At 41.5% G+C, this 26,976-nt stretch overlaps 2 protein-coding genes across 8 annotated transcripts; one reads left to right on the top strand and one right to left on the bottom strand.

Moving 5' to 3' along the window:
* The first annotated feature begins 4 nt into the window (after positions 1–4).
* mms19 (MMS19 homolog, cytosolic iron-sulfur assembly component) lies at positions 5–16,167 on the top strand. Of its 5 annotated transcripts, none has more exons than XM_040136103.1 (32): positions 5–101; positions 1,117–1,222; positions 1,749–1,797; positions 2,220–2,320; positions 2,656–2,741; positions 2,924–2,998; positions 3,341–3,410; positions 3,770–3,898; positions 4,053–4,114; positions 5,157–5,243; positions 5,358–5,432; positions 5,793–5,870; positions 6,566–6,704; positions 7,818–7,972; positions 8,181–8,259; positions 8,877–9,005; positions 9,094–9,175; positions 9,472–9,569; positions 9,940–10,101; positions 10,632–10,787; positions 10,939–11,038; positions 11,826–11,928; positions 12,293–12,370; positions 12,476–12,602; positions 12,723–12,829; positions 13,085–13,141; positions 13,336–13,522; positions 13,698–13,780; positions 13,936–14,100; positions 14,463–14,522; positions 15,770–15,870; positions 16,073–16,167. In XM_040136103.1, the coding sequence occupies exons 2-32, from the start codon at positions 1,135–1,137 to the stop codon at positions 16,101–16,103; spliced, it is 3,099 nt and encodes a 1,032-aa protein (XP_039992037.1). In that variant the 5' UTR covers positions 5–101; positions 1,117–1,134; the 3' UTR covers positions 16,104–16,167. The 5 variants fall into 5 exon arrangements, with proteins under 5 accessions (XP_039992037.1, XP_039992038.1, XP_039992039.1 ...); XM_040136104.1 differs by lacking the exon at positions 5–101 and adding an exon at positions 663–709; XM_040136105.1 differs by lacking the exon at positions 5–101 and having other exon boundaries at positions 728–1,222; positions 8,880–9,005.
* A 1,543-nt stretch (positions 16,168–17,710) lies between these two features.
* Positions 17,711–26,742, bottom strand: zdhhc16b (zinc finger DHHC-type palmitoyltransferase 16b). 3 transcript variants are annotated; one of them, XM_040136110.1, is made up of 10 exons: positions 26,669–26,742; positions 22,224–22,530; positions 21,944–22,138; positions 21,576–21,664; positions 21,439–21,467; positions 21,170–21,303; positions 20,593–20,678; positions 20,381–20,504; positions 20,130–20,200; positions 17,711–19,457 (listed from the first exon to the last, which is right to left on the bottom strand). In XM_040136110.1, the coding sequence occupies exons 2-10, from the start codon at positions 22,491–22,493 to the stop codon at positions 19,355–19,357; spliced, it is 1,101 nt and encodes a 366-aa protein (XP_039992044.1). In that variant the 5' UTR covers positions 22,494–22,530; positions 26,669–26,742; the 3' UTR covers positions 17,711–19,354. The 3 variants fall into 3 exon arrangements, with proteins under 3 accessions (XP_039992044.1, XP_039992042.1, XP_039992043.1); XM_040136109.1 differs by lacking the exon at positions 26,669–26,742 and adding an exon at positions 19,969–20,022 and having other exon boundaries at positions 19,354–19,457; positions 22,224–23,494; XM_040136108.1 differs by lacking the exon at positions 26,669–26,742 and having other exon boundaries at positions 22,224–23,494.
* Between the last annotated feature and the right edge of the window lie 234 nt (positions 26,743–26,976).

Here is a 26,976-nt window from a genome sequence, read left to right as displayed (position 1 = left end):
GACTTGCAAGCCTGATATGTCATTCGTAAGGGCAAAAAGGTTGATCGCTTGGATGTTTGATAGCGCTGGGCTGAGCTGTACCTGCGGGATCGTGGCTTGATGTGCGTTTTCTCTCTTTCTGTATCAGCGCTGCTTGTGTTTGACAAAAAAGATTCAAAGCTCGTGGCCCGCACCGACGTTACAAGAGTTTGGTAGCCAAACTAACAGCCAGCCGTAACATCTGCCAAACTGTTTTTTTAATGTTATGATATAAGCAGAAACATGTCTATTATCTAACTTGCCTGTTAAGTTGGGTTAGTTTTAAATGTGGATGTTCAGCAGCGCAAGCAGCGCACACCGTCCTCGCTAGCAAGCTAACAGGGCCAGTCAGCTAGCTACCACATCAGTAAACATAAAAACTTACGCGCACTCGTGACCATTTCTCTGTACGATGAGCTTCTCCCAGATGTGGTGGGTAGTTACAGTTTCCCGCAGCCCTCGGTGTACCACATCAATTCCTTGACGCTGTCTCAAGAGCTCCGTCTTTAAAGCCCCTGAAAACGTTACTTTCCTCTCTGCTGGTGAAAGGTGACTAGCGCGGCGGAGCTAGCAACACCGAACTTTTTTACGCTTGCGCGTATGCACGCATGCTGGTGTTGGGTTCTCTTACGTCAGGACGAAAGGGAACTATGAGTGGAGGAAGATAGAAATAAATTCAGTACCGACGGAGGTCTGTCACATACAGCTACTTTGATTCTATCGCGTATATTATTTTTTAATGACACTGGTAGTTATTCACTTTAAACTGTTCAAAAACAGTATAGAAGCACACTCTGCTTAAGTGAAAGGGCAGACGATGTACATCAGGAATATCAAAGAGAATTTCAGTTTAGTCAGGTTGTAGTCTTTGGAGTATTTTGGTATTCGGACAGCATCTAAAGGCAGCACCAAAAACTAAATATTGCGGTTTTTATTTCAACATTCAGCGAACGGTTAAAATTCAAGGAACACGCACATAACGAACATGGCCTCAATTTATCACTGTACTGTTTGTTAACGAACCTGTTTTATAAAACTTTATGCAAAATTAGTCAGTTTTGCGTTTCACCCCAACTTCTCGCGCATGCGTGGTATCAGGGTAGGTACAGGGGCACGATGGCTGCGGACAGTGGCTTGCTGCTGTCTCTGGTGGAGGAATTTGTCTCGGGACTACAAGACAGCAAGGCCAAAGATACAGCAACAGGTAAATAACTCTTTGTCTCATTTTCCTCGACACTCTCCCAGAACAGCTCGTTGTGAAATAAACGCTGTGGATGCTGCTGAGCTGCCTCTTCAGCGATGCGCAACACGGCATGATGCGAAACTAGCTAACTTAGGGCCACAACATCCTGTGAGGTATAACGACCTCATGACACAAAACATACGCTGTGACAAGAGTCTGCTCCCTCTGTCGACGTACCAGCAAATACCGAACATCATGTTTTATTGCACTAGTCATTCGACTAGTACTGTGAATTTGAATGCTAGTCCGTTGTCGTTTAACCGCACGCTGCTTTGCTAGCCGCTGTGTTTGTGTGTCCGCCTTAAAGCATCCTGTCAATGAACTCTGTACCTTTGAACTCCGCCGATGCTGCTTGTTAATCTGTAGGTAACTACCAGATATAACTCAGTTATCCTCCTGTGCTGCCAGGTCAGTTTACCGTGTGGGTGTGTAGTTGATTATCGTATCACTGTTTATGACAATTCACTGAACCCGATTTTATTTTCAGGTGTCAAAGAGGGACAGTTTACAATACTGCAGCTGGTGGAAGCACTGGGGTGAGCTGTCAACATCCTCAGTAACATCACAGCAATAACAAAAACATAATCAAAAGCTTGACCAAGCTGGAGTCATTTTTCAATTCATCTTATGCGGTCTCTTTCTAGTTTTGGTACAAGTAAGAGGACGGAAGTGGTGGGAGTTAAGAGGTTTCAGATGCATGACCCTCAGAAATATCTAGATTTTTCATTTGGACAATATCACCGAGCCATAGCAGGGTTCCATGGACTTTGATATTAAATCTTTTTAAAGTTGTAATATAGTTGTTTTACCTTTTAATATTAGCTACACCTCACCATGTCAAAATGTTGATTTGATATCACAGACTTTGGTTGATAAAAAGAAACAGTTCATCTCAATTAGAGGTGCTTTTCAAGTATTCCATTTTCATTTCCGTCTACATTTTTTTTCTCAATTGTAGACTTAGTTTGACGAGCTCCCAGCCTCACACTCGAGCCAGAGGAGTCCAGCTGCTGTCTGAGGTTTTGCATGAGTGCTATGGAAATCTTACAGAGAGAGAAGGTAGGCATCCTTTCTGTCATTTCTGTTGTAATCTAATTTTCCCTCTTCTTTAATCTTTGGTCGTTTTCTAGATAATCAGATCAATAAATACCATATCTTCATAAGGGTATTTACAGACTAACTTAATTGAATGTATCATAATTTGAATGCTAAACTCCATTTACTATCAATGAATGGAAAAAATGGAATGATCTAAAATATTGAAAAATGCGTATGTTTACTGTAGTGTACTTTATATATCAAAAAATTTCATGTCAGTTATTTCATTGTCAGTAACATATTCCCGTACAGAGTGATATTTTAACTGCATGTCTCCTTATTCCTCTTCTTCACAGTGGAAGTGCTGATTGCTTTCTATGAAAACCGTCTAAAGGACCATTACGTGATCACACCGCCTGTCTTACAGGGGCTTAGAGCACTGGTGAGTGTCTGTGACGGGTTGTCAGTGACAACAACGTCCCAAACATCCGGCCTAAGATTAAGTGACTGCTAAATTTTTGCAGGTTAGTTTCTGCTTGCCAGGTTTGAGAATCGTTTTGAAAAGCTCCAGAAGTGATAGCAAAGATCAACATGCACATTGTGTGTGTTTGTCCTTTTTTCCAGACTAAATGCACGGCGTTGCCTCCTGGCTCAGCTGTGTCAATGCTGAGGTCTTTGTTCCAGGATGTTCATGTACAGGTGAGATTCAACACTGTGTTATAGTAAAGATGGTTTAAGTTGCAGCGAGCAGGTTTTACATATCTAAAGAAGTCTGTTACTGTTTTAAGGCTCTGTGTGCTTTGTGAATTTGAACTGCATCAAACTGCCTCAATAGACCTGATATATGCAAACACACACCTGTGCAATATCTCACCATGCTTTTCAGAGTGTTTGATGATGTCCTTCTTGTTTCATCCGTGTTCTGCAAAGCACTTCCTCTTTTATTAATTATCCTTTAAGGGTAAACGTGACTAATGGAAATAGTTCTAAACCTAGGCATTGTGGGTAAAAAGCTCATTTGGTTTGTTTATTTTTCCCCAGTCTCTGATGCTGGCTGAGAGGTCCTGCGTCTATAACATGCTCATCAACCTTATGGAGACCAGAGAGGCTGGTAAGAGACACATAATGAGCGAGGTTTTCGTCTGGTTGTTCGCCATAGATTTAGTTGTTTTTTTCTCAGTTTCATTTAATAAAATGAATCCTCTGTGGTTTTTGGGTTGGTGGTCACACTATGTTAGATTAAGCAATGCTGAACACAGTTGTAGCCTATGCACAGCATCCTTACAGCTTCCTTAGACTTTGTGGAGGAGGATAAAAATGTTTTTCGTGGTGCAAATCCTCCAACTTAGCGGTCTCTCCCTTGTAGGAATTTGTCACCGTGGTCCAAAAATTATGTGTCCAGGCTCTATTTCTGTCAGCTATATAACAAAACTGAATAAATCAGGGTCTTCCTGTTTGATTAATCCACAGAGCTGAAGGGTTTGGGGGCAGACTTTGTGTTCGGCTTTGTCCAGTCAATGGATGGCGAGAGGGATCCTCGCAACCTCCTGCTAGCTTTCCAGATTGCAAAGAACATCATCCACCGAGGTTACGATCTAGGTGAGCGCATATACAGCATCTCTCTCGCTTTGTCCCCCCTCTGACGTTTTTATAACCCTGTTACTGTCCAATGCACAATTCAAGCTCTTCGATTTTGAGCTAATCGTGTAAGAATCTATTTTGCCTCCTGTCAATTTCCTGTTTGCTGTCTCAGGTAAATTCACAGAGGAGCTGTTCGAAGTGACATCCTGCTATTTCCCCATTGACTTCAGCCCCGTAAGTCCCTGTTTACTCAGCTGCTATGGAGTGAGAATTGATGACAGCAGAGAGCGTAGCAGACAGAAATGTCATCACCGACTTCCTGTGACCTCACATAAACTCTGTAGAAAAAACAATAACGCAGCAGCTGCGTCCTCATCTGCTCATTTCCCATCTCTACGTCACAGAAGATCACATCTCTTAGAACATTTGCTGACTCTTCTGGAGCAAACCAGCACACTGCCACATTGCTGCTGATATGATATGTTTTTGTTTTTTTTTTTTTTTGTGTAGCGTGATGACTGCAAAATTCTGTTACCACACCAAAATCTTAAAATCCCTTCTAGGTCTTTAACAGGAAGGTTAGTATTTTGTCTTTTGGACTTAAGAAGGGAAGGTTTAAACCCATTATGTCTCCCCAGTCTGGAACAAAATGAGAAGCTGCAAAGAATGTACCATCTACACTAATGTTCTTGATTCACCCAGTTTGCTTAAATATTATTCTGCAATTGTTTCTTTGTAAACAGGAAAATAATCTCTGTATTAGTATTAGACATTGTAATGTTAATTTCAAAATTAAAGCTCTCCATTAAAAACCAGGAACTGTTTTTACTTAGGAACTTTTAAAGGTACCACCTCTTCTCTGGGATTTGTTACCTGCATTTAAAATTAACTATCTAGTTTAAATTTTGTGAGCAATGTATTATTATGAATTAAATGTTAAATGAAGAATGTAAATGATAGTATTGCAAGTTTCACTCGCTATTTTTGAATTTGCAGGAAAACTGCACATATTGTTAGACCGATTATATTAGAATAACCTGACTTTATTTCTGCACAGCAAATTTTTTTGGATTAGTCATGAAATATCTATAAATGCTTTCAGAGGTCTAGTCTTAGTGCTACTGTGATGGAAGGTAATCTGTTTAGGAAAATGAAAGTCCCTGAACTGAATTTGTCAGTGTCAACTTATTGTTAAGTGCATGCATGATTTCTGCGTGTTTTAATAGCCTGTTTATCTTTTCTTCCTTTACTCTCATCTCCATAACCTCCCCCCCAGCCTCCCAATGACCCCCACGGCATCACCAAAGAGGAACTAATTGAGGCGCTGAGGGCTGTCCTGACGGGGACACCAAAATTTGCTGAGGTTGGTCCATTTACATTTTGCTTTCTGGTGCAATGGAAATTGTGTGACCTGGCAAGAGTTGTCTGTCAGGGTGCATGGAGTGTTTATACTGTGTTTATTACCACACTGTTACAGTTTCTGTTGCCTCTCATCATTGAGAAGCTGGACTCAGACATTCAGAGTGCGAAGCTGGATTCGCTGCAGACTCTGGTGAGATTCCTGGCTCCTTTCTAAACATCCTCTGGGCCTCTGGTCATAACACTATCCCGTGGGGTTGGAGATAGAAACATTTAACTCAAACTTGCCAGTTTCATGTTCGCATCTGAAAGAAGTCTGTATGGGTTAATATGAATGATATCCAGTTGATATTCCCTCAAGAATAGAGACACAGTCAGGCATTACAACTATTGTGAAGGTGCTGAGAGGCTAAAAGCAGAGGGCTATGTGTATGATTAATGAATTTGATGCAGGGATTTACTGGTAAAGGGTTACAAAAATTCTTTTTGAGAGTATTTCATTTAAAAAAAGTTGTACCTGGCTGCTTATTATTTAACAATTTGTATTTTCCAGACCGCTTGTGTGTCACAATACGAACATAAGGACTTAGCAGAATTCCTTGAGGGACTGTGGACATCACTGCGCAGAGAGGTTTGTTTGAAACAAATTTTTGTGAAAACTAAGCGTTATTGAAGTGACTATTACACAAATACCATGAGTTATTTTGATTCATTTATGTGTGTATATGGTGTCTAAGCTTTGTTAGGACATTTAAGCATCTTGAAGTGTGGATTTTGTGAGTATTAGCATTCAGAAAGTGTAATACTTCTTTTTACCCTCTCCATCCTTAACAACAAGAAGCTGGTGCATTCACGTCAGCCAACCATGGATCAGTTTATTGAATCTCTGCATCTTATTTCTTTAGTTCGTATTGTTTGTCCAGATGAAAATATTGACATTAGAACATATGTGGCACAAAATTATGGCAGCTGGGAGCCAAAAATGCAAAAATCCTCTAACGAAAGAACTGGGGGACGATTCATCATATTCAATTCTCATATCATTGACACCAACTACAGGACAGGACTGAAAGTACAAAGTTTTATGGGATGAAAGGAACAAATGGAATTTCTCAAGTAAAACAAGATTAAGTCTGGACCAGTGCTGATATTCTTCAGGTTTTCTTGTCTTCGCAAGAGCCTCTAGATGAACAAATCCAACACAGTAATGCATCACAATAAACTTTTCCAATACTGTGTAGCCATCCACACACGAGCAAACAAATTGCTGGTATGATCAGGTTTTACAGAATCGGAAGTTAGTTCCCCCTAATTGTTTCATTGCAGGTGTTTCAGACATCCAGTGAGAGGATTGAGTCTGCAGGCCTCACTGCTCTTACCGCACTCACTTCCTGTCTGTCTCGCTCAGTCCTCAACTCTGACTCTGAAGACTCCCTCAGCACCTTCCTGGATCTTGTTCTCAAAGGTGAAATGCTAAAATCTAACATATGTGCACATACCTAATGAAAAACTTTCTAAAAAAAAAATGTATAAAATGCAAAATTTTACACGTAGGACAAATTAACCCTGTAGGTGAACAAAAACATGTATTAAAAAAAAAAAAAGAAAGAAAGAAAATTACCATTAAAGAAATACGGTAAATTTGGATGACATTGAAACAACCAAAGTGGAAAAGAGTTGTTAAAGAACTCACTAAATGCCCTTATACAGTCAGAGTAACAGTTAGGCAGCGCTGTTGAACTAAATATGTCGACACTGTGGTAATGGTAGAGTTTGCTGCAGTGGAGCGCTGCTTGAGTAGATGGGCAGGAAATTATACCACAATGACAGTTCACGCTTTCATGATCAACATGCTATGTTAACAGTCCACTATACAAAATATTACCCTCCAAGGAAGGGTAGTTTTCTGCCAAAGTGCAGTTAGTGCAAAGGAAACTTAGTAACCAATATCACACCTTTATAGACTTTATAGAATTAGGTCTCTAGAAGTGTAATTACAATATAGACCCTTGGATTTGGTTGATTTTTAAATGTCAATATTTTAAGTGAGGGGTAACACCCATCGAGTTCTTCATACAATGACTGTAATGCATGACGCCGGGCCTAAGAACCACCCAACCTATTTTTTGGTTGGTGGTGGTGGTTACACAAATAACCCTAGCTCCAAGCTCTTTAGCTAAGCCGGACTGTTGCTGTCTTTACCTACAGTTTGATACCGGCACATTCATTTAGAAGCGCAACGAAACACTTACGGCAGAGGTGTCTGGTTAAACTGTCTGGTTACAAAAAGTTAATCCATACCTTCCAGCCAATCAGAATCCAGAAATCTCCTCAGAAAGTTGGTCTATTCAGGGTAGAAAAGCCCTCGAAACAGCATGTGAGACACTCAAAATGTGTTGTGCCGTGTTTGATGGTAGAGACACCCTCTCTACTAAGACAACTTTAATAACACACCCACAACTCACCAGCTAAAGTCAATAAATCAACAGTTTTTGAGGAAACTGACCCCTCAGGATCTCATCTGTAGTAAAAGCTCGGTGATACTGTTTTTAAATGAGAGAGTGTGATGTTGTTCCAGACTGCAAACATCACCTGTGTGAGCCAGACCTGAAGCTTGTGTGGCCCAGTGCCAAGCTGCTGCAGGCTGCCTGCAGCGGCTCCAACAGGGCGAGCCACATCGTAACAGCCGCTGTCATGCCCTCTCTCATCGAGCAGTACAGCAGCAGAACACAGGTAAACAAATAAAACTGACATCCAAATGTCTATTAGTTTAATGTGAGTAAGTTTTCCGACTGTTGGGTGATGGGGAGAGTGGAGCTTTTACTTGTGTTGTTATGCATTTGAACATCTAGACCATCTTTTTGAGGTTATTTTATTTTCTTATTTTCAACCAGCAACTTTGTAATAAACAAGAAAACGTGACTTTTTGCTTTCTGAGCAGTGCTCCCATAGACGGACATTACTGGAAGTGGTGCTTCGATTCATCCAGTCAGTAAAAACCAGCCAGTCTTCAGAGAACGGTGAGTGCTGCATTCATCACTGTTCAACTTCAGCACATCAAATCCACTCCAGGCTGGTCCTGTTTGACCTCCTCTTCTCACTGCTGCATCTTGTTCCACTTTAACACCAATAAAAAATGATGATAATCCCTCAATTATACTACCTCATTTGTCACATTTGTACGACATTTTAATGACAGTGTCCGATTTGGATGTAATTACGTCCACATAATAAAATCCTCTTGAAAGATTATCAACAGTATTACTGAATTATTGCAGTCCCAGTGTGGACCCTGATTAAAATCTGGATATCTGAAACTCCTGGGTTTTATTGCTCATCTGTTTCATCTCAAACATCCTGTAAAATGACAAGAATGAAAAGCTTGGTGTAGGTTTATGTCTCTTAACATTAAATTGTGAGTTTTCAAGATGTACTGTATAGCACGTTTGTGTACATTTGTCATAAAGGAACTTCAGAAAGGATTATCTGCTCTCCTCTTTTTAAATACTGTCACTGCTCAAGTTCTGTGTGTACATGGCTATGGAGACTAAAGACACAATTTGCTTTCCTTAAAGTTCAAAACAAAACCCAAGACCCTTAACTCATCTGTTTCTTTGTGTGTTCCATCCCTCCACAGTAGAAGAGAGTGTGTTTTTAGCTTTCCGTCAGTCTCTGTGCAGCATGGTGTTTTCAGCTCTGTCGGAGACTAATTCCAGTCTGCAGATCACAGCCACCTCCATGCTCACCCCACTGGCACAACAAACAGGTCAGATACAATAAACTCCTACATTTACAGCTTACAGCAGAGCCAGGTTTTGTCCTTACTCAAATATTACAAATGCTTTGTCTCTCAGGTCTGCTGTTGGCCTCGGATATTGAGCTGGCTGTAGATCACCTGAACAGAATTTTGCTCACGGAGGAGGATGACAGAGTCAGGTCAGCTCATGGTGGAAACAACTTTCATCTCTCTCTGTCATCCACTTGATTCCTGTATTGCTCCTTTTCTTTTTATCTCTTAAACACACACACACACACACACACACAGTTGCACAAACTTATCACTCACGCTCATATTGAGTACTTAGAGTACTTTAGAGCCAAGTAAAACAGAACAATTAGTTTAAGCATCTTTAAGCATTTTTTTTTTTTTGATACAATCAGAACCGAGATGTTTCAGTTGAAGTAAACATAAATCTTGTCTCTCTGTGTGTCTGTCCTGTTTGTGCCTCCAGTCTTGCTGTGGTAGAGTCTGCTGGAACCTTAGCAGAGCTGTACCCAGAAGCCTTTATCACCCAACTGATCCCAAGACTAAAGAAGGAGATGTTTTCTGGTAAGTGAAAAGCCTATCATAAAAATTATGACATCTGTACATGCAATACAAAATAAGTGGAAAAACTTATACACATTGTTTAATACAAATATTAATACCTGTATAAAGTGTTTTTACCCTTTTTGGACTAGTCACTGTGTATTTAGCACTTCAAACTTTTTTGACACTGATCCACAAAGAAATTATTTTTATGTCAAAGTGAAAAGAAATCTCTTCAAATGGACTAAATCAGTTACAAATACTAAGTAAAAAAATACTTCTCTCCTCTCAGTGAGTGTTTAGTAGAGGAAATTTGGCATCAGTAATGTTGATCATGAATTTCCAACGAAATGCCTGACCAACCTTTCCCTCTCCTCTCGCCTCTGCTCAGAGCCCATGGATCAAGACAACAACAGAGAAGCTTCTGAGGAGCATTCCCACCATGCAGTGCGTCAGCGGTGTTTGTCTGCTCTGGCTGCGGTGTCCACCCAGCCCAGTGTTGTACGGGAGAGCACGCCTGTTCTCCTGGAGGTCCTCAGCTCAGCACACACAGGTAATCTGTCAGGACAGATGGTCCTCTGGCTCCTAGTATAGACTCACTTATTATCAAACGATCGATGGAAGTAAACGGTGTTCAGTCTTAACATTGGCGAGCAACATTTGTTAACCTATAACCTGTGAGGACAAACTCAGAGCATATGGCAGCTAATTTCAGTGATCATATTTACATTAAATACATCTTTGCCTTCATGTGTCCTATTTTTTTTAAGCAGTTTTATTGTGCTGAATAAGGAAGGGGGGACAAAACGAGTTTTCGAGCTACAATGACCAAATAAGAATGGCTTTGTTTAGTTTTCTATCAGTTGCTCTCGTGACATAAAAATTTTGACAGTTAACCCGTCAAATGCTGGAATGTAAGGGGCATCACTGCTAGCTGACACTTCAAATCTCCCATCTGCAGTGTGCCAGTGTCAAATGACACGCATCAGTTATTACATGTGAGGTGTGTCGTTGTGCTTTAAATCCACAGGAACTGTCTCACTTGTACAGGCTCAAGAAAATAAGACTTCCTGTTGTTTTCAGGTAGCGTCGGTTTCTCAGTGGAGGAGGTGGTGTTGGCCTGTCGCAGCCTCCAGAGGATAGCAGAGCAGGTTCAGGACACTGAGGAGACAGGGCGATGCTTCCATGAACTCATCATCCCGCGGCTGCTGTCGCTGGCGCTCCAAGCGGCACTGCAGAGTAAGCAGGAGTTCCTGAATGGACTTCACCACAGTCCTTCTTCCTTCATCGCAGTCTCAAAAATCCCTAGAACATTTTGATAGCTCCTTGTTTATGTGTAATGGTGACCTCATGCTGTGTGTGTTTCTCACAACTGGTACATGTTTTGCAGGTGAGGGGTCCTCTAGTCGTCGAAGTCCTCTGGTAGAGGAAGTGGTCCTGTCTGCTATGGTCCCTGTCATCAGTACTTCCTGCTCCATGCTACAGCCAATGTAAGTATAAGCGATCTCTCTGCCTCCTTTTTTTGTTTGTTTCCTCTCTTTGTTTTTTCTTTTCCATGAACACTTGTGTCACCATGCTGGCATTGCACTCGAAAACCACAGTACCAGAATATTTTCCAGCTTGTTAAATCCCCAAAAAATTGTCCAACCTGAAGGCACACTAGGCAGCATCACATCTTAGTAATACAAAATGTTAGTTAGGAGTAAATGTTAGAAAGTCTTCAACACAAAGAAATCCAATAGAAACAATGTCAGTAAACTGATGATTTAGACCAATGCACATCTAGACAGTTTGACACTGCACTGGTAAGTAGTGTGTCAAGAATATCATGTAGAGATAAATGTCATATATCATGGTTAAAAACTGTAAGGTTTCAGATCTGTTGCAGAGAACAGGTTTAGAACGGGATTAACGGTTTATATTTTAATGGTTTATCTTTTGCTTTTGCTTATTAAACACAGATTTATTTCATAAACGTCATAACCAAAAGCATATTGTCTGCTCTTACAGACACTTTAAAGCTGTAGAACTGTAGAGAAGAGGCTGCTTTTTTTTTTTTAAAAAAAAAAAACTTTTATTGGTCGCTTTCCTGTTTGATTTTAAATCTGTTCTTAAATCTTTTTTTTTCAAGCTTGCAAATGGAAAACCTGAATATGCTACAGTTTCCTGTCGGTCTCTCACTATTCTTTCTTTCCCAGTCTTTGATATGTTGTACAATGTAAAAGCATTCTTCACGAGGTCTGTGTGGTTTCCTCTCGGGGTGTTTCATGTCGTCAGGTTGGCGGGACAAACAGCGTCAAGGGCTGTCTCTCTCTTCCTAAACGGTGATGTCTCCTTTTTGCCCGACAACTCCTTCCCTTCACACATCCAGCTGCTCAAGGTCTGTCCGTACAGGGATTGGTGCATATGAGTGTGTTTTTGTGTGTTGTTTGTGAAGGTAGTTTTAAAATTCTGAGGCTTTTCTTCAAATATTCTCTCAGTACATTTGGTTGATACGACAAGTTCCTCATTATTGCCTCACTGTGCAATTAATGAAAATTTAAGTTAAAAAATAAACATCGTTGCTATTGAAGACAGTATCATAAAAATGCAACTATATTGCAGAATTATTATTATCTGTATACATGATATCATTTATATTTCCCAGCACCGATTTAAGAGTTGGTTATCTATGGATCTGCATAACCTTTCATGTCACTATTAGCTGAAAATTGTAAATATGGAAACATGTAATGTTTCCCTAGAAGCAGCAGGGGGACTCGTGGAGCCAGTCTCAGATGGTTTGTCTGCTCATGGGCTGCGTGTGCTCGTTACCTCGCAGTGTGAGTCTCATCTCAATCACCTAAATTTGCTTTTATTGAGAGTCTTTAAAATAATTGTTGGAGTTTCTGAAGCTGTATTCTCACAGTGTTCTGTGTGTCGTCTAGGTGGAGGTGCCCCAGATGGACCAGCTGCTGTCACAGCTGGAGGAGATGAGCTGCACCTGCAGCCACCCGCTGTCTTACACCTCTGCTGCAAAGTGCTTCGCTGGGCTGGTCAACAAGCGACCACAGGGTCCGTTTTCTACTTCAAGCTCTTGTCAGGAGTCACAAGTTTTTGTGGCAAAACTGGGAGCTTCGTCGTGTCAGTTAAAAGCTGAGGTAATGGTTTGACGTTTTTTTTTTTTCTCTTCAGGTGATTCTCTTGATAGCCTCATTCAGAGGACAATGAAGAGAGTGTGCAGAGAGCTGGACTCGGCATCTTCACCTGTACGCACTCAGGCATTCACCCTCATGATCTGGGTAAGAGTTGCACTGTTTTCAATATTTCTACTGCTGATTGTTTGCATTATTATTTCTCATAGGCTGCTAGAATACTTTTTTCCAAATTCGTGTCAAAAGTTTTGGTCTGACATTTGGTATGTGTAGATGCAAAAAGGTTTAATTGAATTTTTACTTAACTTAGTATCAGCTTTCAGTCAGTAGATTTAGTTAACTGATAAATAAATAGAGTTATTTTAGGATAAGCCTGTACAGTAAAGATGCTTTTGTCTCCAGGTGGCCAAGGCTTTGCTTCTCCGATACCACCCTCTGTCCACAGCACTGACTGACAAGGTAAATGCTGTCAGCAACATTCACTCACTCAGCAATGTCCTTTATTTAACACACTTTATTTGACCTTGTGTTTCATGACAAGTATTTTACCGAGTCTTATTCTGGCAATGCACAGTTTAACACCTGATATTGGAAAGTGTCAGCTCTTGCTAACATGGTGTCATCACTGAGTTTTACACTGTGTATTCTTGAAGCTCTTCTCTCTGCTCGATGATGCCGATCTGGGAGCGATGGCAGCAGACGGCTTCTCACTGCTGATGAGCGACTCCGCTGACGTTCTTAACCGTGGTTGCCATGCCGATGTTCGCATCATGTACCGCCAGCGCTTCTTCAGTGAGAATTCAGCAAAGTTGGTCCAGGGCTTCAATGCTGCGCCAAAAGGTACACGGCAACAGTACTGCCGAGGAGATTGTGCGTTTGAAATAAATTAAATTCTGCTTTTACAGGAGATTTTTGTTAGGATTTTAGACTTTTTCCACTGTGTATCCCCTGCATGTTTTGGTCTCAGTTTTGGTTACATTTAGTCAACTTTATTCACTCTCTGTCTCTTCTCCAGAGAAGAAGCCCAACTACCTGAAGGCTCTGTCCAACATTGTCAATAAGCTGCCGAAGCAGGTTCAAATCACAGAACTACCAGCGGTGAGTGAACAGGAAACTGTTTTGGTCTCTGCAAGTTGAATCTCAAATTGTATTTAAACTGCTGCAGCTAGCGGTTGCCCGCAATTATTGACAAATGTACGCTGCCCTTTGGAAAATGAACCACGGTTATGTGAAGTTTTTTTGTCCCCGTCCAGCTCCTGTCACTGCTGTTGGAGGCCTTGTCGTGTCCCGATCAGGGTGTCCAGCTGTCCACCCTGTCCTGTCTGGAGCCCGTCCTCATCGACCCACCATCAGCTCTCATACAGCAGCTCGAGGCCTTGGTCGGCAGGTTGCTGGCCCTCATCTCTAGTCCAGCCATGGTTAGTGAGATACCATACCTGATCGTGTTTTCTATACAGATTTTTCTGTCACGACTTGTGTGATTTGGCGCAGGACAAAGTAAAGCTGAATATGTAATCAGCAGCGTCAGGGTGTGTATTCACCCTGACAATGCACATGCAAACTGGAAAAAACCTTCATGTATCAGAAAGGGAAGAAAATGACATGAAAACACATTAACCAGCTCATTACTCCTGTTAAAATGTGGCATACTGCACATACTCACAGTTGGAGCATAATACTGTATCTTAATCAGTCAACTGGAGCTACCCATTATATGGCATGGACATGTTAATTAGCCAGAGCTCTTAGCAATGTTTTGTTTGTTTCTTGTTTCTTGCAGAGTGTAAAGATCGCCTCGCTGCGCTGCATCCATGCCCTCTCCCGCTTCCCCGCACATGAGGTAAAACTCTAAACTGTCCATGTTTTAGATGTTGACGACCTGATCAAGCTGTTACATACTTTCCCAAAATCCCAAATTCAGAGTCTCTTCTTGGCCAACACGCAAGTAAAAATAATGTTTCTAGGGAACTTTACTCATCTGGGGTTCCTCAGATGGTTCCTTGGAAGAATTTCAAATAAAACGCTCAAGCCCATAATTTCCCTCCACTTCCATGTAATTAATGTGGATTCTTCAGTTAGGTCATTTGGGGGTTTTATACAGTGAGGAAGAGCTTATTTATTCTCTGGACTGAAGAAGAACCTAACCTCTTGTTTGTAGATTGTATGAGCACCGTGCTCATGAATCATTGGTCATGATTTCCTCTCAAGGATATCATTATAAAATGGGGTTTCAGTAGAAAAGAGTGCTCTACCTCAGCCATTGCAACACAGTTACGTAACCCATTATTTTTAAACGGCAATCTCCATGACTGACTGACTGAGTGAATAAAGCTACACCACTTGTCAGCCAAAATGTGACTAAGTACTGAAGTTTCCCCACTGGCCGTTGCTCTTTCAAAACTGATTAGCACAAACAGTTTCTGTTGCATCATGGGGGGGCGTTTACAGGCAGAAATGAAATGGCTTGGAAGTGACTGCTGGTTAACATTTGGTCTCTTAATGGGCCGCATTTCAGTCACTATTTCATACTTGTTCTGTTGTCTGACAACAGAAACAGAAAAACATGTAAATGAGAACAGCTTTATTGGGAATTCAGCTGTATTAAATTACTGTATATGTGAGCACAGGGAATAGGAGAGCAACAAACAGAAAAAGGGTGGTCCAGCCACATACTAGGTTTTGACCTAGTCTTGTTTTACGTTATTACTGAATTACTATTTTTAATGCTTGTTATGGACACTGGAAGAAAATCTTGTCGTAGATGAAACTGTTAACAAAATACAACATTGTCACCTGAAGCAAGCAGGTGCAGTGTCCAGATAAGTCTGACTCAACTGCTCTACCACCTCTACCCCACCAGACACTGAGAAATATTTTAGTTTACTGATGTCGTTCTCCGCTATTCTGGGGCACTGAAATTCTCAAACCACAAATAAGCCATATGTCCCTTCCTGTATATTAAGTAACTTGTACCATGTTCCATTCCTGTCATCAGGAATTACATTTATCTATAACTAAAGTAGCGAAAGGAAAAACAAAAAACCAAACAAAAAGAAAAGAACATTTGAACATTTGTCACTGTTTCAGATCTTGCCGTTTCGAGCCCGAGTGCTGCGAGCTCTGGCCCGGCCTCTGGATGACAAGAAGAGGCTGGTGAGGAGCGAGGCGGTGCAGGCACGAGGAGAGTGGTAAGAATCTGCCACCGTTACCAAACGTTACGTCACATTTGTCACGGCAGATTTCCCCCTACACTTCTTTGTTCCAGTTTTGTATTTGCTCACATGAGGCTTCATACATTTCACCGCAAACTATACTATTACTACTACAATATTATAACCTTGTTTAGAGTTGGTTCTATGCTAAAATTAGTCTGTCTTATTTTCCTCATAGGTTCCTCTTGGGAAGTCCTGGTGGAAGGTGATTTTACACCTCAAACACAACCCAAGTCTCCCATTTACCCCCCCCCCCAAAAAAAAAAAAAGAAACAGAGTTGGGAGGCTCGATCTCCAGGATCAGGTACACAGGATCAAAGCTGTGCAGTTTACACAACAGCTCTCTACTCGCTCAAACTCTCCAGTACGCCCTCCCTTCCCCCTCCCCTCTACCATTCCTACTCTCATCTTTTCAACCACAATCGCTCCATCACCCATCTTCTTTCCCTTTCTATTGAAATGTTTTTGTTGTGACCGCCTATATCTTCATGAACGCACAAATAAGAGAATATGAACCGACTGTGGAGCATAGTCAAAGTTAAAAGAATGAAAACTAATAGTTTATTAATAATACCATGGAAAACGCCTCATGTACGTGTTGTCTCTCTCTCTACATATCGCAGAGAATGTCACATGGATTTCTGTGAAGACATTTTGGTTGTGTATAATTTGAAACATTTTACTTGCAGTGCATTTTGAATCACAAGTTAAATGCCAGTCACAAGAGCCCAAAGTCTTGCTCACTAAGTCAGATCAACAGCTAAAATAACCCCCTAGAAATCATTGTATAATCATACTGAAATGAAAGACAGTATTTTCGAATCTTTAGTATGTTTGCTTGATAAATAACTATTATCAGCTGATTTTCTCACAATTAACTAACAAAATAATTGTAAAAAATTGATACATTTTTTTGCAAGATTTTTGAAAATCTAATCAAGCTTGTTTAGTTATAGTAAGAAAGTTAAATATATTTAAGGTCTAAAATTTAAAATGGCTCTTGTTGAATGCACTTTGTATGTGTCACTTCTTATGAAGAGAGAAAGTAAACACAGTACATGCATTCAGTGGAGAAGTCACTGCAGTGCTCATGGACTATAGCTGATGAGTGGTCTCCTGAACTGTGGTTGCAGTGTTTTCTCTTTTTTTATTAAACTTTATGACCAATTTGAGAATTCAGACCACTGGAAACATCAAAGATCTCCACTTCACTGCGTATAAAGATGTGGACCTGGAGCCAAATGAAGGCAGCACTGGACCCAGCAGGCACTGATAGCCTTTTATCTTCTCATCGGGATGAATGTGTACCTGAGCAGTAATGTCTTAGCAACTGCTGGTGGTTTTGATTTGCGTCACTCTGGTGCACATAGCTGGGTGGAGTTGTAAAGACCAAGGAAAATGTGCTTGTGCCAAGTGTCCTCTGGTTGCTCACAGGGTGACAAGAATCAAGCACTTCTACATGTATCACGCCTCAACTGACTGGGTGATATTATACGATTCGTTTTACATTATTAAATATCTGTGTTGACGTTAACGTTCATCAGAGAATTAAGATTGTACGTTATGTGAACAGTATGTCCAACATCTGCCTTGTATTCACTCAATATTTGAACAAGTATTGATGCTATATCATAGTTAATGTTGAGTCATTTCATTAAGGTTGGACCTCACATCAACTTATGCCAAGGAAATAGACGATATTTAAGAAGTCTAACTTAAGATGTCATTAAAACTTTTCTTTGTAATTATACAAAAAGCTTCCAATGTTGTTTTTATCACCAGGCAATAGAAACACTACAAAAACAGGAAATATCAAAGACTTGTTTTATTAAAAAGGCATCTAACTGGAGCACAGCTCCAATTGGTTGCAATTGATATCACAGCTATACATCATGTGTCTATGGCAACTACGGGTCCAACTCATCCATCATTGTAGTTATAGATATGAACATGTTGGGGTGAAAAATCTAAAAGGGAATTTAAAAAATGTGTAATTCACAGTGCATCTTGTCATTTATTTAAAGTTTCTCAGTTTAAATGCTGATCACCCAAACAAGGCACACAACAATTTCTTTATCAGTGTCTACCAAAGAAATAGTACACATGATAAAATGAGTGCTGTGCAGGTTTTTTCTTAAGCTAAACATAGTTAGCAAAAATTTCAAGTCAGAAATTTAAAAGTGAATCAAACTCTTGGTATATTGGTATATTTCGCTCTTCTTTGGTACAAGAACATCAGTTCAGACCAGTGGCTCTCGCCAGCACGCTCTCCAAAACACGACTACAAAATTCTGCAGGTGTAAGCATGCAGAGCAGCAAATGTTAAAAAAAAATATGAAAATGACGATTATTTAAATAATCACGGGACATTTATCAAACAAAATCAAAAATGAATATTAAAAATGCATTTTCATCTCATGACTTGCCTCCCCCACATTAAGAAACACTTGGATTAGTCCTCAGCCCAAGACCAATAAACACAGTTACAATGGACAATCAACAAGAGAGGATTCCTTGAATAAATAGACAAGGTCTAGGCTCAAATCCCTGACTAAACATGTTGTCAGGGATCAATACAGTGTCAGTTATTAAAGGTGCTGGGTCTTCTCTGAAAAGACTGTAAATCCGTCAGTCTGTCTCAGTCAATAAGCCACATCTGGAGGGAAATCTGCTGAGCTGCTTTACAGCACAGGTCAGGAAGAGTGGAAATTAAACTCAGTAGGATAAAGTTGTAAAGTATCTGATGGAAGTAGCTAGAACCACACGGAAAACAAAACACCCATCATGTTTACCTCTTTAGGTAAAAGCAGAGAACCACTTTGTCTTTGGGAAATGTAGTCATACTTTGAAAGAATAGTGTAATTACCAATCATGCTGAAGCATTCATTTACAATGTGCTGTATTAATGTTTATAAATGCAACACACAGCACCTAAGTCACTCCTTAATGAGCCTTTCTGAAGGTCTCCAGAGCCTCCCATACTGTCACCTATTCGTTCTTCCATCTTACACTCTTACACGTGTTGCGAGAGGCTGTAGAGCTGGTGCAAGAAATGCACAAAAATTCATTGTCGTGTCTTCAAAAATGGTTGAGAGAAAGGAGAAAAAGGTTTGGGCTTCACCATGATGCCGGCCAGCAGCACCTTCTGTAAATCAAATCAGTCAACAGCACTGAAGTCGCAGCTTGAAGTTGGCTGGTGGTAAGGTCTACGGTTAGGCTGGTGACAGGTGGACGGTCTCAGAGGATGAGGGTTTTTTTTGAGGAATCACTTCTGGTTATTTCCATACACATTCACACTACAAAGCTTCTTTTTCTTGTCAAAATGACTGTAGCGGCAGATGGAGCGTGGGAGCTTCTCGTACTGTCCGCACACACCAGACATGTTGCTTGTAATGTAAATGCAGGACAAATATGTCTGATATGGTCAAAAAAAAAAACAAACAAATTTAACTGGCAAAGGTCAGATGGCCATGGGGTCTCTCCTGGTGAAGATGCAGTCCCACATGATGCCGTTACCATTGGGAAGATGGCTGGAGGGTAACAGGACCCGTGTGAACCAGTGACTGAGGAACAGAAGAACAAGTGAATTAAAACACCCCCTTGTTGCCTATTCTTTTACCAAAACAAATATGGATGGAAACCAGCAGCTTACACGGCTCATGTGCACTGACATTTTTGCTGAAAAAGCCAAAGGATCACAGTTTGGCTGAGATCCTGGATGGAGAGGTATGTACGTCTACAGAGGGAACTGGAGGTGAGTGAACTTTGTACACTATAGACTGGACGCACGGGGAAACAGCTAGGCTGGCTGGAGACGGGAGTATCCACCAAATAATGTCCACAAACTGAACACACATCATTTTAAACAAGTCTCTCAGATGTTAGACTCTTGTGTTTAGCGCACAATCCAGCCTGCGTACTTCAATCTGTCTGTGGTCTTTTCCCTAATGAAGCTAACGAATCGCTAAGGTTGTTTTGAAAAAAACAGCCTTATCGGAAAATGGAAATGGAAAATGGAAATCCCCAATAATAGTGTTGAATCTAACTGTTTTGGTCCATATCTAAGTTTAATACCTGTGATGATGTGTGAAGGGGGAAACTCAAGAACTCCAAGATCTGAAGCAGTGGCTTTGAGACATGATAACAAGAATCTCATGGTTAGGGTAAGGATTGTTTGACCCTTTAAGATATGATAGATACAAGCACAATTTAGGAAACCGAAAAACTGAACTCACCTCCTTTTCTCCACACCAAAGAGTAACTTCCAGTTGGTCATTCTACCATGATGATGCGGATTTCTGAACGCCTGAATTGTAGAAGAAGGAACATTATCGGCCTTTTAAAGTTGGATTTTGTACTTGCAGAGTTGACAATGCGATTTGAGCATTCTTAAAGTTCAGCATTTTCTGTCTTTTCTCCGGTGTTGCAGCAGCACAGCATGTATGCATGTGTATGCTGCTGCGACTTTGTACATCAGTGCATGCACCTTGCCCTTCTCCTTGAGTCTTTTGGTCTCTTTGCAGTTGATGTGGCGCTCCACGCTGGTCTCTCCTCTGCTGATGAGCAAGGCGTGCCACAGGGTGAGTCCGCCCAGAGCTACTGCCACCGAGCTGGAGCAGAGGGGAGGGGGTTTTTGACACATTGCTACCTTCCTCTGATTTTTAACCAGAACGATATGCGTGGTGAACTGTTGCTCACCTGGTCAGCACCCAGAGGAAGATGACACTCTTGTGAGCGGTGGATTCTCTGAAGGTGTAGTCTGGAGGGGGGGTCTGATAGTAACTCTAGAGGGGACAGAAACATATGGTCAGACTTACATATTCGGGATGGTGCCGAGGATGGAGTTATTTCACTGTGAGCGCGGACCTGAACATTTTTATCTCACTGCTTTCTGTGGTCATTTGTGCTTACAATACGCGTGAGTTAAGTCTACCGTGCCCGATTGCACTCAAAGGCGAGAGTTGTTTGTTTACCATCTGGCAAAAAACACCCTTGAGATAAGACCATGCTGGATAAGAGGTAAATATGAGAGCAGAAAGCCAAGATCGTTTTCAGCTCTCCTGTTTCACTTGGGTTTTGCAATTTGAGATCGACTTCTTCCTTCTTATTGCCATCTGGCAGCCCCTACAAAACAATTCATCACACCAGGACCCTGTGAAAATACTAAATAAATCCAGTTATGGCTAAACTTCACTGGAACACACTTATAACAGAGCACATCCGGAGATACTGGTGGCCCCGAGTTAAAAACCAGTCTTCGTTCACCCCGCCTCACCTCTATAGCACTGTATGCCTCCAGAAACAAGTTCCTGCTGCTGACGCTGCAGTAGATGCAGCCCAGGGTCATGTAGAGGCAGAAGGAGAAGAAGTAGCGATGGTTGAAGTGGCCCACACAGTTGTTCAACCAGGCTGGAAACGTGTTCAGCTCAATATCGACAAAGTGTGAAAAACACTTAAAATATAAAGATGATAAAAGTGTATAAATAAAAGTCGTTTTCATGCATTCTCCTTTGGGTTTTTATGCGTTCCTTATTAAAAGGATACGACAGTGGTGGTCCATCTTCAAAACACACCTGCAATATAACAGAAACAGTTTACAGTGAAAAATTAAAAAGAAAAAAAAAAAACTGAACTGAATTGATCAAATAGCCCTCATGAACAGAGTTGGCAAATGATCCTACATGTTGCAGATGCTACAGTGGTGCGTCCTGGGCGGTTTCGGAGTGATACACTTCTTACAGATGGACACTGAGGGAATATGAATTTTTTCCTAAAATAAAGAAAAATAAAAACAGAGATTAAGAGGATATATTGTGCCTGTAATTGAAACAAGAGACGTCGAATTTTACCAACCATTTCCCTCGTGCATTGACAGCGGAGACTAAGGAGGCAGGGATATTTAAGTAAATGCATATATTGAAGCCGTACAGTGTATATTCAAGCACCCGCTCCTCTTCTCTTGTCAGACTTCTAGTTTAACTGCATCAGACAACATTTGCAGTGTACAGTGCATCTACACTTTCCAACAGAGCTGTAAGACGTTTGGTACCTTGGGCGGGTGTCCCGGAGAGGTGGTGGTGGCCTTGTAGTAATGGAAGACCACCATGAGGAGAAGCCAGTGGCCACAGCTGAGGTGCCAGACGACCCAGTGCAGGGGGTAGGTGCCGACGATCGTGGGAAGGATGAACAGGTAGACGATGACCACGACTGAGGTCGTCAAGAAGATGACCAGACAGACAAACACCTGAGAGAGAAAAGGAAAAGAGAGAAGAGGGGGTGAGGAAAGAAGTTGGAAGCGTAGAAATGAAAGAAAAGAGGAGCGAGCTTACCACTCCAAACCAGCGGGTCACATTGTCCACAATCCAGTAGACGGGTTCGAACACAGAGTCCAGCACAGTGTCTGAGTTGCTGAGGCTGTTGTAATACAGTGACTTGAGCAGCAGCTTGCTGTATCTCCACAGCTCCAGGAACCTCCCGCTGATCCACGGTTTGTTCCTCCCGCCTCGCCCTCCTCTCTGCGGGCGGCACAGCCGGCACCAGCGCAGCGCCAGTCTCATGGCCCGGGACAGCTGCCACCTCCAGCTGCTGCCCATACGCATGCCACCGCCGCTGCTGCCACCTCCCCTCCTACGCACTCTGCCTCCCAGACACACACAAACGCACAGACACACACACCAACAGTTACAAACGCAGACGGCGTAAAAGAGCAGCTCTTCGTAGCGGAGCCTGATGACCGCTGAGGATTCCATTGTCGTCTCCACCTCAGGAGAAGTAAGAGTTGTCAGAGCTCCTGGTGCATTTGAAAACGTAACTAACAAGATGACCAGTGAGCTCCGACACCAGAGAACAGCCAGACTTCCACTCTTAGAAAGCCCTCTCTTTCCTAGAGAGCAGTGACGTTATTTAAGTTCAGCGACTGCATCCTCCGTGCGACACGTGTCCATCAAAGCGAACAAGGACAGGAGCTATCAGGTAACAAGCTACACCCACCAGCCCCAACAAATAAACTTCTTCTGTTAATAATTCAAAGCCAACCCATATCTCCAGGTCATAAACCTCCTAGAGAAACTTGCCGGGGAGGTGCAGAGCGGTAACCCTGTAAGAGGGAAATGCAAAGGGGTGAATGTTCCGAGAAGGAAATCAAGTGGCTACCTGATCCTGGAGCATCACTTCATGAAGATGAGTATTGGTTACACAGATAAGGCTCGTTCGGGTTCTCCAAAATAGGATGGCATTAATAATGAGAGATGCTAATCAGGGACCTTTACTAGACAGTAACAGTAAAGCCAGACAAAAATCTGCCCTCTTTTTATTTGACTTCTCATGGTGACCACTGTTAACTCTGGTCTATATTTTGTCAATATTTCTGTTCAGCATACACACTTTGTTGGAGATTTGCGAATGTCTGACAAGAATTAGACAGTACGACACATGTCCCATCCGTCAAGGTTAAACATGACGACACTGGTTTTCAATTCTTTCTTCATTAAAAGGTTTCACACGCAACATTAATAAATCACGACCAATCTCAATCGTATAACATTAATGTAATTACTCCACGTAAATGTATGAAGCCCAATTTCACCAGGAGAAGACAGACAAACAGGTGAAGTTTGGAATGACAAAATAAAAGTACTCATAGGTCTGCGACTAACCATTATTTTCATTATTGAATAATCTGCCAATGATTTTCTCCATTAATCATGCAATCGTTTTGTTTATAAAATGTTAGAACACGGCGAAAAATTCCCGCTATAATTTCCCAGAGCCCACAGCAACGTCTTCAAATTCTTTGACTTATCTAACCACTGGTCCAAAACTCAATGATGTTCATATCACTATCATGTATGACAAAAAAAACAGCTGAAAATCCTCAGATTTAAGAAGGGAATACCTGAGAATGGCTGGGATTTTTGCTTGAACAATGACTGAAACCATTTATCGAAATTAATTAGACAATTATTAAAATTCTTGCCATGTAGTTTTCTACCCATCTTCGAATCGATTGACTGACTAATCGTTGCTGCTCTACTCGTGGTAGGATAAAATCATAGATAGGTCACAAGTTTGAGCTGTACCTACTGATTATTTTCATTATTGATTACTCTTCAGATTATTTTCTCAATTAATCGATTAATTTTTTGGTCCATAAAATATTAGAAAATATCCAAAAATGCATGCTGCAGTTTCCCAGAGGGCAAGTTGATGTATACGAATTGCTTGTGTTGTCCAACAACAAGTCAAAAGCCCAAAAGGTATGCAATTTATTGTTCTAGAAAAGAAAAAAAACTAATAATTAATTATCATGATTATTACAGGTTCATTTTCCATCAATTGAGTAATTAATTAATGGGCTGATCGCCTCAGCTCTTCATGAGTCACAAAGTCAGAATTTTAGTTTGAAAAGTTCAATTTAAATGTATGATTGTAAGGATATTTTCAAACCTAAGGTTCCTTTGCTCTGGTCCGAATTAGTGGAGAAGTTGGTGAAGTCAATGCAGTTTCCCCTTGGCTTGTTTTCAAAAATGTTAAACACAGAGAAAAAGTCAAGCGAACCAAAACGCACCAGTAAAAGCCATGTGTTGACCCTGCTCGATGATTGGTCCGTGGAAAGAAAACCCAGGAAGAAGGTCCTCTTTGTCCAAATATCAAGAAGAAAACCTAATTTTTTGCTAGTCCGGGTCAGACCTCGATTTATTCTCTGGCTAGCTGCTAGCAACTGTTGATTTCACTCGGTCGCATCCCAGAACGCAAAATCCCACTTGGCTACAGGAGCCATGTAGCCTGGACTTGCAGAGTACTCTTTGCAGCTGTGTCAGATCGAGGTCAGACTGCATTCTGAAATGAGGAACCAGAGTCCATTTTAACAATACTAAACAGCGCAGGTTTGAAAATGCCCTCAGTCTGAACTTTGATTGTTTTTACTTTTGTCATTCAACACATTTCATCATGGCATAAATGGGCTTTCATTCAAATGAGACCTTTAACCTCGCCTCTGTATTTAAATTTGTAAGCCGCCAGATCATGATTGGAGGGAAAACCTATGGACTTCATCATGGCAGAAATCAGAAGGTCGAATTAAACGTTACAATTAGGGCTTGACGTAATGGCTGAAATCAACAAGAGGAGGGGAAAAGAAGCATGAAAAATGGACCACCCTCCGAGGGCACATGCAGCAACACCTCCGCTTGCTCGCTGCAGACAGGCTGCTGGCTGACTAAACAGTGTTTAAAGGCATAATATTAATCTCCATGCTGTGTACCTGGCAGAGTCAGAGAACATGAAAGAGTGGCACACAGCAGGGCACCGCAGTCTCTATTCAACCCGCTGGCCTAAATCTGGTCTCACTGCCTGTGTGTCTCACTGTAATGAGCTTTACCTCGTCCCCCACCCCTGAGCTGGCTCAGTCTCCAAGAGTCGCAGAGGAAGACGATGCCGATTTTTACTTTTAGACAATTAATGAATTAGTCGAGAGAGGATATTGATTGCAAATTTCCGAGTCATTTCTTTGGTAATACATTTAAGCAAAACATTTGCTGGCAACAGTTCCCAAATGCTAAGATGATTTACTTTATATAACACCAGTTAAATAGTTTGGGTTTCCGGCTGTTGGTCAGACTGTCAGAGAGTGGTCTGGACACACACGTCACTCTGCGCGTTGGAAGACTGTAGTGGACACTGGTTTACCATTTTGCTATTTTATACAGCAAATGTTAATTCATTAGTCATCAATATAAATATGTTAATCACTTACTTGAAATAATCATGAGCACCAGAGCTATCTTTGGTCTTTTTGTTTTGATCTGTTTCAGTGATTGTGGTGGGCCTGCACAGTTGGTTCTTGACCTATATACAAGTTTTTCAGCTGCTGGACCGTGGTAATGACAAGGTTTTGTAATTCCCCGTCTGTACATCTCTGTAGCTACTGCTCCAACATAACTAACCGCAGCTAAGTCTTGGCTTGTTTACCTATGACTCCACACTGACAGCTCCAGATGAGTCATGACAGCTCAGGGTTGTTGCTGTCGCCACACCATGTTAATGTCTAACTCAATATGGTGACATGTGACTAAGTTTTTCCTGTGGCTATGGTTATTACAATACTGTGTGGATTATTAATTAGACGATTGACTGGTTGGTCGATTGATTGAAAAGTAATCAGCGACTATTTCGATAGTCGATTAACCGTTTCAGTCATTTGTCGAGCAAAGATGCCGGACATTATTCATTTCCAGCTTAGTCCTCTCTGAGGATCTGGAGCTTTTTTTCTGCTTCATATTGTCGGTCAGATAGAACCAGCGATATGATCACCTTTAGCTCTGGGAAACTGTGGGCAGTTTTCACTTTTGTCTGACATGTTACGGAATGAATGATCAATCGATTAATAGAAAAATCAAAATAATTTTTGAATGCCCTAACATAGTAATATAACCGCATCTTAATGTAATATTTGTCTGATTTGTCACGAGGCTATATAAGGAGCCCACAGAGGCTCAAACACCTTTGTCCAAATGATGGCTGAACAAGTCTAAGGCCGAGCGAGATGAAACTATGGAACAAATGCTCACACTGACTGACTGATACTATCATGTCACAGAAACGTCTAATCTTGCCAGTCCACCGGCAGATGGACGCATTCAACATGTCACGCTTTAACATCAGCTAGCTAACTGCTTGCTGCCTTCGGCCACCTTCAACCCGCGCGTGCCAAACTGTCCGTTTTCATACAAACAGCTCACCGACCCGGGCTAAACTTGACACTGGCATACTGTACCTGGTCAGGTGAAAGGGGCGGACGAGCCTGCGGTACTACGGTCAGGTCATGGTCGGGGTAAACTCTTAGCTAAGGTCTCCACTGACTGACTGCTGAAAACACTCGGCGCAGAGCGGCGATTCACACGAAGATTGTCTATGTGACAAGATGATTCGCTCAACAGTAGGAAAACCATCACGTTCTCTGGTCCGTTATCCTGGCTTCGAAACCTTTTGAGATTTTTTTTTTAACCAGTGGGAGTCAACTGTTGTTCCAGAATGAGTAAAGTTGGTTTGGTTGATTTGCAACTTACACGTTAGACAACGGAA

The sequence above is a fragment of the Xiphias gladius genome, chromosome 9, assembly GCF_016859285.1.
Source record: "Xiphias gladius isolate SHS-SW01 ecotype Sanya breed wild chromosome 9, ASM1685928v1, whole genome shotgun sequence".
Taxonomy (NCBI): Eukaryota; Metazoa; Chordata; class Actinopteri; order Istiophoriformes; family Xiphiidae; genus Xiphias; species Xiphias gladius.
The sequence above is the reverse complement of the archived record's forward strand: the minus strand, read 5'-3'. Positions and strand labels throughout refer to the sequence as shown.

Excerpts from the sequence above, each read along its gene's own strand:
- mms19 (XM_040136103.1), top strand. The coding sequence starts at position 1,135 with ATGGCTGCGGACAGTGGCTTGCTGCTGTCTCTGGTGGAGGAATTTGTC. Across the intron at positions 7,973-8,180 it reads AGTACAGCAGCAGAACACAG|TGCTCCCATAGACGGACATT; the intron begins GTAAACAAATAA and ends CTTTCTGAGCAG. Across the intron at positions 10,788-10,938 it reads GCTCCAAGCGGCACTGCAGA|GTGAGGGGTCCTCTAGTCGT; the intron begins GTAAGCAGGAGT and ends CATGTTTTGCAG.
- zdhhc16b (XM_040136108.1), bottom strand. The coding sequence starts at position 22,643 with ATGGAATCCTCAGCGGTCATCAGGCTCCGCTACGAAGAGCTGCTCTTT. Across the intron at positions 21,665-21,943 it reads CTCCGGGACACCCGCCCAAG|GAAAAAATTCATATTCCCTC; the intron begins GTACCAAACGTC and ends TCTTTATTTTAG. Across the intron at positions 21,304-21,438 it reads GAAGATGGACCACCACTGTC|CCTGGTTGAACAACTGTGTG; the intron begins GTATCCTTTTAA and ends ACACGTTTCCAG.